General features: G+C 43.5%; 1 protein-coding gene across 1 annotated transcript in view; it reads right to left on the bottom strand.

Annotated features, from left to right (window-relative positions):
* Window positions 1-2,802: 2,802 nt before the first annotated feature.
* LOC147668894 (tektin-4-like) overlaps window positions 2,803-14,588 on the bottom strand; it is a 71,562-nt gene continuing 59,776 nt past the window's right edge. The window contains exons 5-6 of the mRNA XM_086948373.1: window positions 9,661-9,815; window positions 2,803-3,272 (exon numbers count right to left, since the gene is read on the bottom strand). Coding sequence (XP_086804499.1) covers window positions 3,056-3,272; window positions 9,661-9,815 — 372 coding nt within the window. The 3' untranslated portion in view covers window positions 2,803-3,055. The remainder of the gene's footprint in view (window positions 3,273-9,660; window positions 9,816-14,588) is intronic.

The raw sequence follows: 14,588 nt of genomic DNA, 5'->3' as shown, positions 1-14,588 counted from the left end.
CCTTTGTTATGTTTTTTTATCTCTTTCCAGCGCCAAGAAGCCCCTGGGCGTATGCGCGCTTTATAAATTTTAAATAACATAACATAGCATAGCATAACATAACATGTGAAGTGCTATGACATGCTGTGAATAGATACAGATCTACATATCTGACATTCTTACAGTCATGTGTATTTCTAACATACTAGAGTTGGAGAAGTCAAAACCCTGCATTGCAATCACTGTTTGACTCTTAGGCAGTTTTGAAATTCCAACAAGTTGAGTGTCTGTGTTTCCCTCCATAGAATTTGCCTCAATATGTTAGGTTATTGGTAGCTTCCAGCCTCGAGGAACAAAGGGAATGGTGATGGTCCTTGTATTTGCATTGGGCTCAACTCTACATGAAATAAAAGCCTCCCTAAGCCCTGTAGGTTTCTTCTCTGGAGTGTGGTCACTGCTGTATGTGCCTTGGTGCCTGCATGTTACACCAGGACAAGGTCAGTATATTTCACAGGGGCCGCCCTGCTGAATATACTCCACGTTCCTGTGTGGTTGCCTCCACAATAGCAGTAACCCACAAAACTGTGTAGGACTCAGGATACCACATGGGCCCCCCACCAGACAATATTGCCCCACTTTCACGTGGGATCTCACTAGCAGCAATAGTGAGCCATCCAACAGTGGCCCCCCACGATCCCACAGAACAAAGAGCACCCTTGGTACCATTTCTCGGTACAAACATTCATTCAGATTGTGTCCCTGTGGCCCTCAGATACACATCCCTCAAGTGGAGTTCTGTTCCATATTAAAGGCTAGTGCCACTTGCTCCAACATTGAGGGTCTTACTGGAGGAAACTTTAGACTTCATGCATGTTTTAAGAGGGGACTTTAACCCAGTTATGTACAACACAAGAAATAAGTCCAGAGACGGGGGAGAGGGAAGCAGCAGGTGAAATTTGCAAATGTATCGGATCCCAGAGACACTTTGAGGCTCCGACACTATAGTCACACACACAGTACTTGTACTTCTCAGAGGTGCATGCCACATTCTCTAATAAGGATCACTTGTTGTCCATGGCACTAAAGACTCAGCTATAGTCATACAATCAAGAGAGGCAACTGAACATTATTTTATTGAGAAAATGGGATCCGTTGACTCAACGCTAGTACTGTGGGACGATTACAAAGTGGTCTTATGCGGGAGGGCTTAAGGAATGGTAAAACAGAAAAGACAATGGTCACCTAGAGAATTGAGAGCTCTAGAAGAGGAACTCCCAAGACAAAAGCAGGAATAAATACCAACACGCAACTTAGGCATGAAGAGCGCACAAAAGAGCATGATCGAAATGTAATCAGATGGACAGCCACGTCCCATTATATAAGTGTTCAAAGAAAATGATATGAAGTATGGAATAAAACTTGCTAAGCAGATGAGATTAACAGGCCTTCGGTCTCGTTCCTCTCTATATTCATGGAACTCCTCAGTGACTTGCAATATCCTTACAATGCACAGCAGGGGGTAATTTATCCAATATATATCACTGGCACCTGCTGCTGCTGCAGTCTTTTCATCTTCAAGTTATTGATATGACTCCGGCCCGCCATGAAGTGCAAGCCAAGCCATGGGTTGCTGCTGAGGGGGTGGAGTAATACCTTGCATACAGCGGCATCTGAGGAAGGCTCAAATGGACGAAATGCATTATGCATGAGCTCTTTAAATAAAGATTTCCCGACGTTTCCCCCGAGTGGCCTCTACCTCTTCCATGTGGAGTGGAATGCTGTAGGTATATATATATATATATATATATACATATATATAGCAGAGACTATTTCATATATATATATATATATATATGAAATAGTCTCTGCTATATATATATATATATATATATATATATATATATATATATATATATATACATATATAGCTAAAACACTCCCCTGCTGCTTGGCGCTTCAAATTCTTGAAGAAAGGAGCACAGACAACAATTAGGTGCATTCAATTAGACCTCAAGGTACATCCGCCATACCGCGTTTCAACTCCGTAGAGCCTTGATCACATATATATATATATATATATATATATGTGATCAAGGCTCATGCGAGCCGAAAAGTTATGGCGACAGCAATAAAGTAATTTCTTCATCCTAAGACTTTGGTCCATGTCTGGTTCCTGTTCGTGGCTGAGCGAGAGACGGCAGCGCCAGGGAAACAGAGGTTTGACATATATATATAAATATATATATATACGAATAGTTCATAATAAACCAATTGTTCACAGTCGCCAAGCTACAATACATTATGAATGAATACTGGATACACTCTGGCTTCCAAATCAGCTGGAATGCATTTATATGATATTCCTGGTTCCGATTTTGGCCATAGTACTCCTAGCAAGCATCCTCCTGTGGATAGTCAACAACAGTTTCTGAAATCTGAACCAAAAACAGCCAGGGAAAAAAAGTTTTTTTAAGGCAACCCAAAAAAGAAACAACCCTAACCAGATTTAGTGATGACATGAACCACTTCACAGGGCCTTTATTCTCGATACTGACCAGGACACACGAGTTTGCAGAACACAGAAAACATAATGAACCCTTTTCGTCTGGGAAGAACCATTAGTCCAGGTTGGAAGGGAAGCCATTTGTGAAGACACAGATGTGCATCTGCTGTTGTCTTGACAGTAGCATCGTGTGTTTGTGGTTGGAGGGGGTCCAACATTAGTGTGGAGATGTTCAGATGTTTAACAATGTGAATTAATGTCGAAGTATAGGCGACGCCTCTGCTGTGGGGTGTAAAAGGAACGACAAGGAAACCACACACTTGTGCAACTCATTTTAGCGTTACATTTATTATTTTGTTCCGGTATCTGTGCTGCATGACTTTAAATTATATTTATAAGACCCGTAGGATTTTGTGACACACTTTCTGTTGTGCAAGATACCATTAATAAAATAGAGAGAAACAGTGCCTTATTGTGAATATATCCTAATATTCAATTGTTTGTAGTTTCATACAGATATTGCACAAAACCTTTGTAGAGTTTTCCCCTTCCTTTCTTCTCCCGGAAGTGATGTCACTGGTAGCCCGTCATCTTCACTAGGGTTGGATACCTGGTGCGATGGGTCATGCACTTCTCCCGGTCAATGAACAGACTGTTCTCCTTGATGGCTATCTCCTTCACGAAGGACACCCTGGTGTCCTCCATGTTCATCAGCGACTGCTCCGCCTCCTCCAGCTTCTGCTGCAGGCAGCGGATGGACTGCGTCAGCTCCTCCACCTCGTTGACCAATCTGAAGTTTGAAGCAAACAAAACACATTTGCAAAAGATTCAAAACAATCCATGACAGCAGAACAATGCATTCATTTGTGGATGTGAAGTGTGATGGGATAGGCTCCCTCATCACCCCAAGTCCTCATGTACAACTCAGATTTCAGTTCTCCTACGAGAAATGTCCCTCCAGTGGCCTCTAGTGAGCTAGTGCCCAATACAGAGACCTATAGGGCTTCCTTTATGGCCATTTTAGGTGGGGTTGCATAGGGCCAGAGGGACAAGGGCTGAGTTTTTTGGTATTAACATATGTCCATCTTCATTGTTCCAGTTCTCATCCATTAAAGTGAGTCAAGTAAAAGGCAGCCCTCATTTGTTTATAACCACCTTTCCTAAAGCCCTCTCCTAATAGAGGGTGTAAGTATCCTCACTCCTGCCCCATAGCTGCCTATTTTGCCTGTTCGGCCCACTTGGCTATTCCTGTTTTGTCTATTAGAGCTTTGTGTATTAGACAGCGCTGTCTGTTGCAAGATATATTGTCAGCACACAAAGGGCTTAAATCCCGTTTATTGATTATCATTGGTTGGCTTTGTTGTCACTCTGATTTATTTCTTATTCGTTATCTTGTGTGGGGGTTTACTTCCTGTATGTGCATTTGCCTCTCTCCTTGAGCATGGAGCATTGCTTGTTTCCTTCCCCTGCTCCCTTTCAGCCACTACTTTTTTCTTTTTGTTTAAGCACTCCACAAGAGTATTTGTGTTCTTCGGCTGTCTCCCTTGTGTACTCTTCCCCTCCGCCGCACTCATGTTGCTCTTACTCTGACCATGACTTCTTCCCACCCGCCCTCTATGATGCCCTGGTGTGCTTTTCCCCACATTGCTTTCTCACCCGTGTGCTTCTCCCTCCAGCACCACACTGTCCTCTCTCTTCTGTTTGCTTTTCCCGCTCCACATTGCTCTCTGTTTGCTTCCCACCTTCATGTTGTGATCCCTCCTACACTACCGTATTGCTTCTCCCCGCCCTTGTAGTGCTTCCCCGTCCTGTATCGTCCCCACCCCTGCCCTACTTGATTCGAACCACCCACTTCTGTATTGCTTTGCTGCACCCTTTTGATTTCACAAATCCACTTGTTGTACCTTTGTTTTCTTTTTGTTTTCTGATCCAACTCAGAAATCCATAATCAAGTTAATCTTTCAAGAATTCCAAAGATTTGTCCATGTGGTTATGTTGTGAGGTATTTGTAGAGCGCGCGGCTACTCCAGGGAGGGTCCCGGCGCTGGTGGTCCCAGCACTCGAGGACTAGCAGTTCGCGGCTTTTCGAATCACTGTTGTAGAAGTGCATAGATTTACCCCAGCCTGACAGTACAAGTTATTTGCTGTGGTGACTACTCTACAGTAGCATGATGTAGGAGATGTTTAGGAATTGGATGTTGAGGTGGAACATACTTGGGTACTGTCTTTTACTTTCAGTTTCCTGCTGGTTGGCTTACCGGGTGGAGTTTTTGATTACTGCAGTGTTCTTCTACACACTTCCTACTCACCTCTCCATTAGTGCACAGAATGAGATCCAAACTCATGCACCAGACCATGAGGGGCATTGTGAATGTGAAGGAAGAACATCCCTTGGGCTTTCTAAGGCGAGAGCAAGTGATAACACTGACAGATATGAGAACTGAGGCCACTGCACTTGTTCATGAGTGTCTGGTTTATTATTATTGGTATTGGTGGCAGCGAATGGATATGGAAATTCAGAACTCTGTGCCAGATGTATAAAGCATTTTTCAAGTCCCTAACAGCACAATTCACAGAATAGGACCATTTGTGACTTAAAAAATGAACTTTTAAATGTACAAACACCAAATTGTGATTTGGGAACTCATTACCGAATTACAATTTGGGTTTGCGACCAAATGCTGATTTGGTATTTGGAAGGGGCATGTTTGGGATGTACCTTCCAAAATTCCAGTTCATAGTGATATGTATGAACAGTGGTTGAAGTGGGCGGGATCAGCATTTCGCGGCCGTTCGGGAATGGGCGGGTGGGCAGAGAAAGAAAATGTCTCTTTCTTTTCCTTCTTGTTTAGAGAAGTCAAGGACAGTCACTGTTCACTCTTCCTGCTCTACCACTTCAGCTGCCCCCTCTCTCTTTCTTCCTCTTCTGTCTAGCAGCTCCTCCTCACTTACCGTGACTTCAAGAAAGGGTTCTCACCCTCTCTTTCCTCCTTTCGTTTATTTGTTCCCCTGTGAAATGGATCCAAAAAAGAAAAACACTTTTGCTAGAAATTTCTTTTTTTCCTGACATTTTTCTATTCCAAAGTGCAGCCTAAGAAATAAAAGGTTCAAAATATGAAAAAGAAATACATAACTAAATAAAGCAAGAGTGGTATTAAAGTGGCCAGATTGATTTTATTCACACCTAAACACATCAGCACCACTTTACAGAGTGTGCCAGTGAAGAGCTACTTTTGTTTTCTTGTTTTTCTTTGAAAAGCATTGTTTTTTACGGGTGGGGCAGTGCAACAATCCTGGAGGTACTGCAATGCCTGATTGATGGGTAGATTGGAAAACAAAATATGTACCACGGCTCTGTGTTCACGGATGCGGTCTTTTCACCAGACTGCTTGCGTTTTGTAAGGATATAAGCAATGGACATTGAAACGGGTCCCTTTTGGGCCCGGTAGTCATGTCCTTAACTTTTCAGGCAAAAGCACTCACATGAGGAACAGCATGGAAGGGGAGATAAAGGAGAGGGTGAATGTTAGAAACATGAGAGAAGAAAAGAGGTAACTGCTAGAGAGAGAGAAAGTAGTTAAGAACTAGCAAAAAGAGATAGAGAGAAGAACGGATTGGGGGAATTAAGGGTGTTATGGAGGACAGAAGGAAGGAGATGAGCGAGACGTTGGGAGAAATTGGTCAAGAATATTTGGATAGATAGGGATATGAAATGAAAGAGAAAAAAAGTAAAAGGTCAAAGAGGTTTAAATGGAAGTCTGAGGAAATAGTAAGAGGTAGTGGAAGGAGAGAAAGAAGAGGATGAGGAAGAAGTGGGGAGAAAGGGAAAGGGAAAGGGGAAAAGGAAGGTAAAGGAGAGCAAAGAGATGGGACAAAAATGTGAGGAAGGATACAAGTAAATTAGGGTGCGTGAGAGAATAGGATGTAGAAAAAGTGGCAGGGTTAGAGAGGAGACAGTAAAAGCAAAGAATGAGGTATGATACGAGACTGATCGAGATAAGGAGAAAAGAGTAAAAGACAGGCAGAATAAGAAACTCAGAAACACATAAGCAGAGGTATAGCTGCCATTAGTGCAGAAGTGCTTTGGCAGGATTTCAGCAACCTAAGAAATACAACTATTGCTGAGTTTTAATACTGCCCTGGAATGCTAACTGGGCCCATTTTGTTCTTGCTTCATTAGGGACCATTGCGCCTCTTGCCACCCCGCGCTGTGCTGTATAACCCCAGGGCTAAGCCAGATGATTGGTGAAGTAAAGTGATAGGTAACGATGGCTTGTAGTTTGGATTGGCAGGTAGTATTCAACTAAATACTGTTTGGGTGTCAACACCACAAAGCATTCAACCAGTGGGAACATTTAATTAGAGTCACGCATAGGAGAGGAGTGGTTCTCAGGGGCATTTTCTGAGGATGGACCAAGAGCCAAGAACCCTGTTACCTTATATTCAGTACCAAGATAATATCACAACATTGAATTAATTGTGTTTGTTAACACTGTGCACTTTATTTCACAAGAAAGCCCCCAATCCACCCTCTCGCGGCACATTCAAATACCAGTGCTGACCACATCTTGGACAAGCCACTCATAAAAAACAGTGGTCATCATTTTAATGAAAATTGGTTTGAGATGATGGGTTTCTTGTTATTGGGTATACATTTTCACATAATACCAGACTGAAGGAGGGGCCATGTGGATGGTCATGATTTGCTTGTCTCGACCAAGGAGAAACGCTTGAAGGCCCTCTTGTAAATGTGGGTGAGAAAGGGGTAAGTCCCAGGAACTAGTGGATGCCTTGTGCACCCACCTCTTGGTTCCCAGATCTACTTTATTGGTGTGGGAACAGCTTAGATTTGCAGATGGCTCTGGTGCCGAAACTCCCTTGGGGCAGGCTAGCTGCTGCAGGTCCCAGATGAATACCACCAAAGGTTCTATTTATTTCAGGGTCTCGAACACAGTTTTTCCTGCCGCGGTCTGCCACATATGGCATGACAAGGACACTAGGAGAAAACTCCTAATGCATCTAGGAAATACAATTTTTTTTTCAAAAACAAACCGCTGCTTTGAGGGGAGATGCTTGAGAATAAAAAAAAACCTGAACAGCCCGTCATGCCACCATGACACGGTGGAGTGGTCAATGCAAAAAGAACAGTTAATGGATAGAATGCTGCACAATGTCCAACACCCACCCCCAGTACATGGATCTGGACCTAAATCCATCGTTTTTTTTGCTCCCCGTACCAATACAGTTCAGACCCAGCCATATGCAAAGCAGTCTTGACCCTGTGCCTCATGGGAACAGTCTAACCCGAGGTGCCAGGTCAGATCCTCCCTGGACTGGAAACAAGTATCCTCGGACCGGTTTCGAGACATCACCCCTCATCAGCCAGGCTAGCTTGACTCCGGTGGCAAAGAAAGCACAGGACCCACGACTGGACATACCGATGGAGTGGTCAGCATTGAACTTTTTTACAAAACCCATCCACCATGCTGGCTGGAGTACTTTTGGCAATTGAATTCTTACGGACCCAGCAGGGATCTTCAGATGTGGTGGCCAGGCTCCACGGGTTTGGTTAATCAAACTGTCAGCGCATGAATGAACCTCTAAGTCCTATTACGGCAACAGGAAAAGGGGCAAAAGAGAAGTGTTGTCAAAGGAGACCAGGCAAATATGCTAAAATGTGCTACGATGCTGTATGGGTAGGGCAGTATTTTCAAAACCTGTAATTCTGTGAGAATTGGTTGATTTTGTAACATGATGAAAGGTAGGATCCATATGAGTACAGTTGGTTGCCTTATTGATGTGATCTCCTTTTTTTACTCTGCTTAGGACATAGTTATGGTTTAATTTGAACCTGTGGTTTCCAGTGCTCGGCACAGCACTTCATTTTCAACACCAGCACTTATTTAAGTCTGCCATATGGTGGTAGTGTTTGTCTAATTTGGAGATGAGAGCAACAAAAGTTATTCATTAACTCAAGATACACTGAAAATTACTAATACCTGCCGGCCAACCCACTCTTATAGATTTGGGTTCTAGAATATTCTGTATCGGCATACTTGTAGGAATGTGATAGTTAATAGGTGGGTTGGCCCTGTCATTGGCAGCGATAGCAGGGGCAATAGGTGGTGTAACCTGCAATGGCCTCCTGATGAGGGCCCTGGCAGAAATTAAGCACTGGGCATAGTTCACATATTTAGACTATATGTGGATTGGCGATATGTTTATGTGGGTTATGACTTTTGTAATGAGATATTTTTTGTCTCACATTTGTTTTTCGCCTGGACAATAGCTTTAAGCATAATATTAGAGTATGTTTTGAGTTGGCTACCATCCATCTGCTTGTCTGTTGTGTTGAATGTATCGTTACAGGGGAGCTGACAGTGGGAATTAAATGGTGTGGCATAACCTCTGCATATGGCTCGGTGTCAATCAACACTGGCTAATGCTTGCCACGGAGTGTGTTAATAATAAACCTGGCATTAATTTGTATACCTCTGAGGCGTTTTTATCATGTATGAACAACCACAACCCGATAAAGGAAGAGACTGAAGCATTTTTCCAAAGTACCAAACATAAGGTGAACAAACTCTTTATCTTGTCCGTTCTGTGCTGAAACTGAGTTCTGCAGATAAATTAGCAGCAGTGGAGTAGCCGAGGGGAAAGGGAGGGGAGGGTGATTCGGGCGGTCCACCCCGGGTGGCACCTTTTTGGGCGACAGCAGCACAGATCAGCAATTTCACCAAGCGCAAGCAGGGCCGGACTGAGAACCAAAACCGGCCCTGGCAAAGTGCTCGGCCGGCCCCCTGGGGGTGCGACCGAGCTCTTTGTTGGGTCGGTTTTCGGCCGATTATGTTACATGGCTGCTTTTGCAGCTATGCTGCAAAAACGGCCTTGTAACAAAACCGGCCCCCACCCTTGGGATTGCCCGGTGCCCACAACAGCCAGTCCGGGCCTGTTGTAAGTGGTTTTCTTTTTTTTCATTTTATTTTCCCTTGTCGTCATCTGTTGACTCCCCCCCCATTTGCTCTTACCTGCACCGTCCATCACTGGGTGGCAAACTCACGGACCGCCCAAAGCTATGATAGCATCAAGTCTCTACCAACTGTGATTATCAAGGGTGAAGCAGTGTCCAAGCACACAAGAATCACATATTGAGTGAAGATCTGCACTGCATTTACCTGATCTGTGCTGCATCCTTGCAGAGCTCCACGTTTGGCCTGAAGGATCTCTCATACAGCCGGGTCTGGGCCACTTTCAGTGGGGTCTCCTTGTCCTTGATGGCCTGCTTCAGAGAGGCAATGTTCATCTCCTGCTTGCCAATCTCTTCAAGGGTCTGCAGAAAGAATACACGTTAAATACCATGGCTGGCAACGAGCAGTGAGCACAGGTTATAGAAATGTATTTGCATTCCAGGGTACACCCAGGCATGGCCAGGATAAAGGACATCAGATGCCCATGTAATCTGTTTCTTTTTCTGAAACACATTTCTAGCGATAACAGATGAGCTATAACCCCGGGAAATCCTCATCATGTCCATTAGGCAAGACTTGGGCCTCATTAAGAGAGTTCCAGTGTCTGGGGAGGTAATAATGCAACTGGTAATACCAATACTACAGAGTGCAGCATTCATGGGGGCTGTGCTACTTACCCATTATGGCTTTCAATGATCAGAATGAGTATGCACTCACAATCACCACAGATTTAACCTCATTTGAGTCATTTCTCCCCATTCACAATTCACCAGGGGGCAGATTCAGAGAACGAATCTGAGATAAAATCCTAAACTTACTGCTTTTGGTATTCACAGAAGGCATTTATTAGTAGTAAAGTTAGGACTCCTAACTTTGCTACTACTAAATGCCTTCTGTGAATACCAAAAGTAGTAAGTTTAGGATTTTATCTCAGATTAGTTCTGTGAATCGGCGCCCCAGTTTTTCCTGACGAAATGTGAAGGGGAAAAAAATTGCAAAGGGGCAGTAAGAAGGATTCTTTCAATATGTATAAGAAGGCAAATGAATGGTGTGAGCCCTCCCAAGCCTTTCCCTCTACCTCAAGTTCCACTCCTTTGTGCCCCGTCACCACCATGTCTAGAGCCAGCACATCATGGACATCACAGGTGAGTCGATGTTCTCCTATCCCTCAGATCTTGATGTGCAGTCACTACAGAGCTAGTCCATCATAGACTGTATTATATACTTGATATAGACCTTTCTGCCATCATATGGGGCACTGAATCACTTTCCCAAATGAGTAGTATGCTACACCATGTAGGGTGTATGTTTGGGAGGATGTTTTTATTTTGGTCTTGTTTGGGAAGCGTATCAATGTTGTGCATGACGATAACATGTTATGAGGGGCAGTGCTTAGCAACTCAATGGATGACATATAGATATCGATATAGATGAGATCTAGGCATGCAGTTTAGGTTTTGTTTTTTAAGTGGGCAGCTTTGAACAGGTCTGTAGATCCCTTTATAATGTTTCTTTTGATCATACTCCACTTAGCTAGTTAGTGCACTGGGTAACATACTATGAGTCTCTTAAGGTTTATGGGCCGAGCAGGGAAAGTTGGAGGAGGAGATGGTGGGAAGATATGCTGAGATGGATTTTGTTACTTTAATCCCATATATGATTGTCATTGTGAGATGTCATGAAGCGGTCTTAGTGTGCAGCTTTTTGGCACTGTAGTGATGGACAACATTTGAGTCCTCCGTTAGCCTACAGTATGTGGCAGATTTCTTCATTTATTCCATACCTTTTGGGTTGGTGATGGGTGGTTTATGGCTGTGCATTCGCACAGCGCTGGGTGATGAACATGACATGTAAGGGGTCTGCCTTGTGTGATGAAGATTAAGCAGCATAAGGGAATTATTTGCAGCCTGTTTGATCTACAATTGGCCTCCCGACTGCTGAATGTTATGGCATCCGTATTAGTGTGAGCAAGGAGTATTATATATGAATTCACATTACTATGTAATACCCCGGATAGACGTATGTCAGCCCTTCCTAACCCACGTAAACATAGAAAGTTGTATACAGGTTGGGCTATTTCGTAATTGTGAACTGTAGACTGGAGATGGTACTTGGAGGAGCAATTGTTATTACAGTGTGATAGTCTGAATTAGTTATTATGGAAATAACCACATGGTTTCACCTCTCTTCTGAAGTGTAAATGCTTGAGAATTCTTTGAACCTTGGTTTGTAGGCAGTTGCAGAGCTTTGAGGTATGTACTGAGAACGTCATGCCCCCTATGTATTTCTAATAGTAAGGTGGTATGAGCTCAGTGTCTTACTCTGTTTGCATTGCTTAAATGTACCTAGTAGGTGGAGTAGTCTCTTTCCTTGATGGCTCTGTGGATAATAATAATAATAATAATAATAATAATAATAATAAGCCATTTGTAGAGCGCCTGGCTACACAAAACTGTGTGTCCCCGCGCTAACTGCTGCTAGATTTCAGTAGGCAGATGTTAAACAAGCCGAGGGGAAGAAAAGGATTACGTGATAGGAAACAGAAATGTTTTGAGTTTCCCCCGGAATCTAGATTCGGAGGGTTCCATTCGGAGATGGAGCGGGAGTTCGTTCCACTGTTTAGATGCTAGGTACCTAAAAGAACGGCCACCCATTCTGGCCCTGATGACACGGGGGAGTTTAAGCAACATCGCACCGGACGATCATAAATTCCGAATGGGGCGATGTACAGTGAGGAGATTCTTTAAGTAATCTGGGCCCTTGCCCTGGGCAATGCGGTGTGCAAAACAAAGAGCTTTAAATTTGATCCGCTCCCTTACAGGGAGCCAGTGGAGCTTGGCCAGAGCGGTCTTCCCAGAAGCTCTTCGCGAAAGTCCGAGTACAAGGCGTGCGGTGGCATTCTGAACACACTGAAGTTGATGGAGGCCTTTCTTACTCAGCCCTATCAGCAGAACGTTCCCATAATCAAGGTGCAGAGTCACTAGGGCATGAACAATAGTTTTTCTGGCGCCCATAGGGAGGAGATCTAGTACTTTCCGAAGAACCCTCAATATGCTGAAGCATCTACCAGTAACCTTGCTGACATGGGCCTTGTAAGAGAGGTCTGAGTCCAGCATTACGCCAAGGTTTCTTACCGAATCCACAGGAATGGGAGGACTGCCTAATTCAGTGGGCCACCACATATGAGACCATGCTGATACTGCTTTCCCTACCACCAGCAGTTCAGTCTTTTCGCCATGATGCAGAGTGCCTTGAACATTGCTCTTCCAGCTACCAGTAGGCAACGTTGTGACTGCAGGACTGGAGTTATGTGCTGCCTTGGCTGGAAGCGGAGAAGGATTCTTGCAGGAGTATTTCAGATGTGTCTTTAATTAGCTGTATTTTGTGAATGCTGAAACTGAGGATGCCAATGTAAAAGATGTCAGTGGAGGAAATCTTGCAAATTATAAGTGTTGGGATAGCTTGCAGCTTTTGTTGGCATACACAGTAAGCGAGGATGCATCATTGTGTTTTCATTGTGTAGAAGATGCTTTTTGTGACCTTGTTGACATAGTATCAGGGATAGTTCTGAGTCAATGGCTATAACTAGGTTTCTGACTTTTCCAGGTGTCGTAAGATGGGCCTCAAGTTCCTTTGCAGGTGTTGGATGGTGGACAATGTCAAATACTGCTGATCGGTCCTGAAGCAATTGACCAGTCACTCCAGTCTTGTCCACTATACATTTTAAGTCATCCTAAATTAATATGATAGTTGACTCTGTTCCCATAACTGGTCTGAGTCATGATTGGTGGGATTCCATCGCCATTTTTCTCCATAAACTTGAAAAGTTAAAAAAAATCTTTAAACACTTTTCCTAGGAATAGGTCATTAGATATTGGTCTGTAATTTGCTGGGTCAGATGGATCTAGGTTTTTCTCTTTAAATGGTCTAATGTAGGTGGTGTTCAACTTGGGGAAATAATCCACCTAGGACGTCAGTAATTTTCTGGCTACCACCCCAGGGCAGATTGTATGAAGAATATCTTTAAAGACTTTTAGGAGTTCTTGTCTGAAGCTGATCCAGAGAGTCTGCTTGCAATTCCAATGACAATGTTGAGGAGATCTTTTTTCTGAGAGGGCATTGAAAGTATTAAGTGGTGGGAGATTGCTTTTGTTTCTTTCTATGGGGACGAGCCATGCACCAGGGGTTTTAGTTTAAGATAATTTTCTATGTTTTTTAGATCAGTACCACACGTATTTTGTCACAGAAGGTTTATGATTGTGGTGTTTCGATGTTTTGGCACTCTGTGTTGTGGAATTCTACTAGAATTGTGTATAGTTCATTAGATGGTCAGTTGACTTCAATTATGCATATGTGCTGTCGTTTTTGGGTTCTGATGGCTCTTCTATAGGCTCTGTTATAGTCCTAGTATAATTTTCTCTTTTTTATGTCTTGATTTTCTCCACTTGTATTGAGAGGTGTGTTTTCATTGTTCTGATGTTGTCCTTGGTTCATGTGGTTTTCCTTTGTGATTTACCCTTGATAGGGTCTTTATCAGTATCTCATTGTCCAATGGAGTGGAGACCCAGGAGCAGATTTACTTTTCTTTCACGCAACAATGCGCAGCAAGACAAATTGCTGTATTGCATTTCGTCAAAGGGAGAGAGCAGAACTGTGCCTTATTTACAAATATAAACTGCTGTCTCTTAGCGCTGGCTCACTTGTGGCTGCCTAGCACAAATGTAGGCACGCATGTGCCATGGTGCAAGCAGGCCTACGTTACGAGCAGTATATTATTGGCACAGGAAGGGACACTTTCCTGCACAAAAATAATATTTAGAGCAATTTTCCTCATAGAATGCATGCTGCAGAATACAGCATTTTGGCACAATCCTAGGTTTACAGACCTTTGAAGATATGGGATTGTGTCAAAAATTGTGAATGGATGGCTCAGAATTCCCATCCTCCATCCATTTAACGCCTCCCTGCCACAAGGTCAAGCAAGGTAGCAATGTGCACTGCCTTGCTTTAGTTTACATTTAATAAACCACACGTTAGTAAATCCCACTTAAGGACTTGAGTTGCCTTGCGATTAAATGTGTCAAGCAAGGGCAATGCAAACTCTTAGTAAATCAGGTGCCTCGTTGTAGAAGAAA

This window comes from Lissotriton vulgaris, unplaced genomic scaffold (assembly GCF_964263255.1).
Source record: "Lissotriton vulgaris unplaced genomic scaffold, aLisVul1.2 SCAFFOLD_1641, whole genome shotgun sequence".
Lineage (NCBI taxonomy): Eukaryota > Metazoa > Chordata > Amphibia > Caudata > Salamandridae > Lissotriton > Lissotriton vulgaris.
The sequence above is the reverse complement of the archived record's forward strand: the minus strand, read 5'-3'. Positions and strand labels throughout refer to the sequence as shown.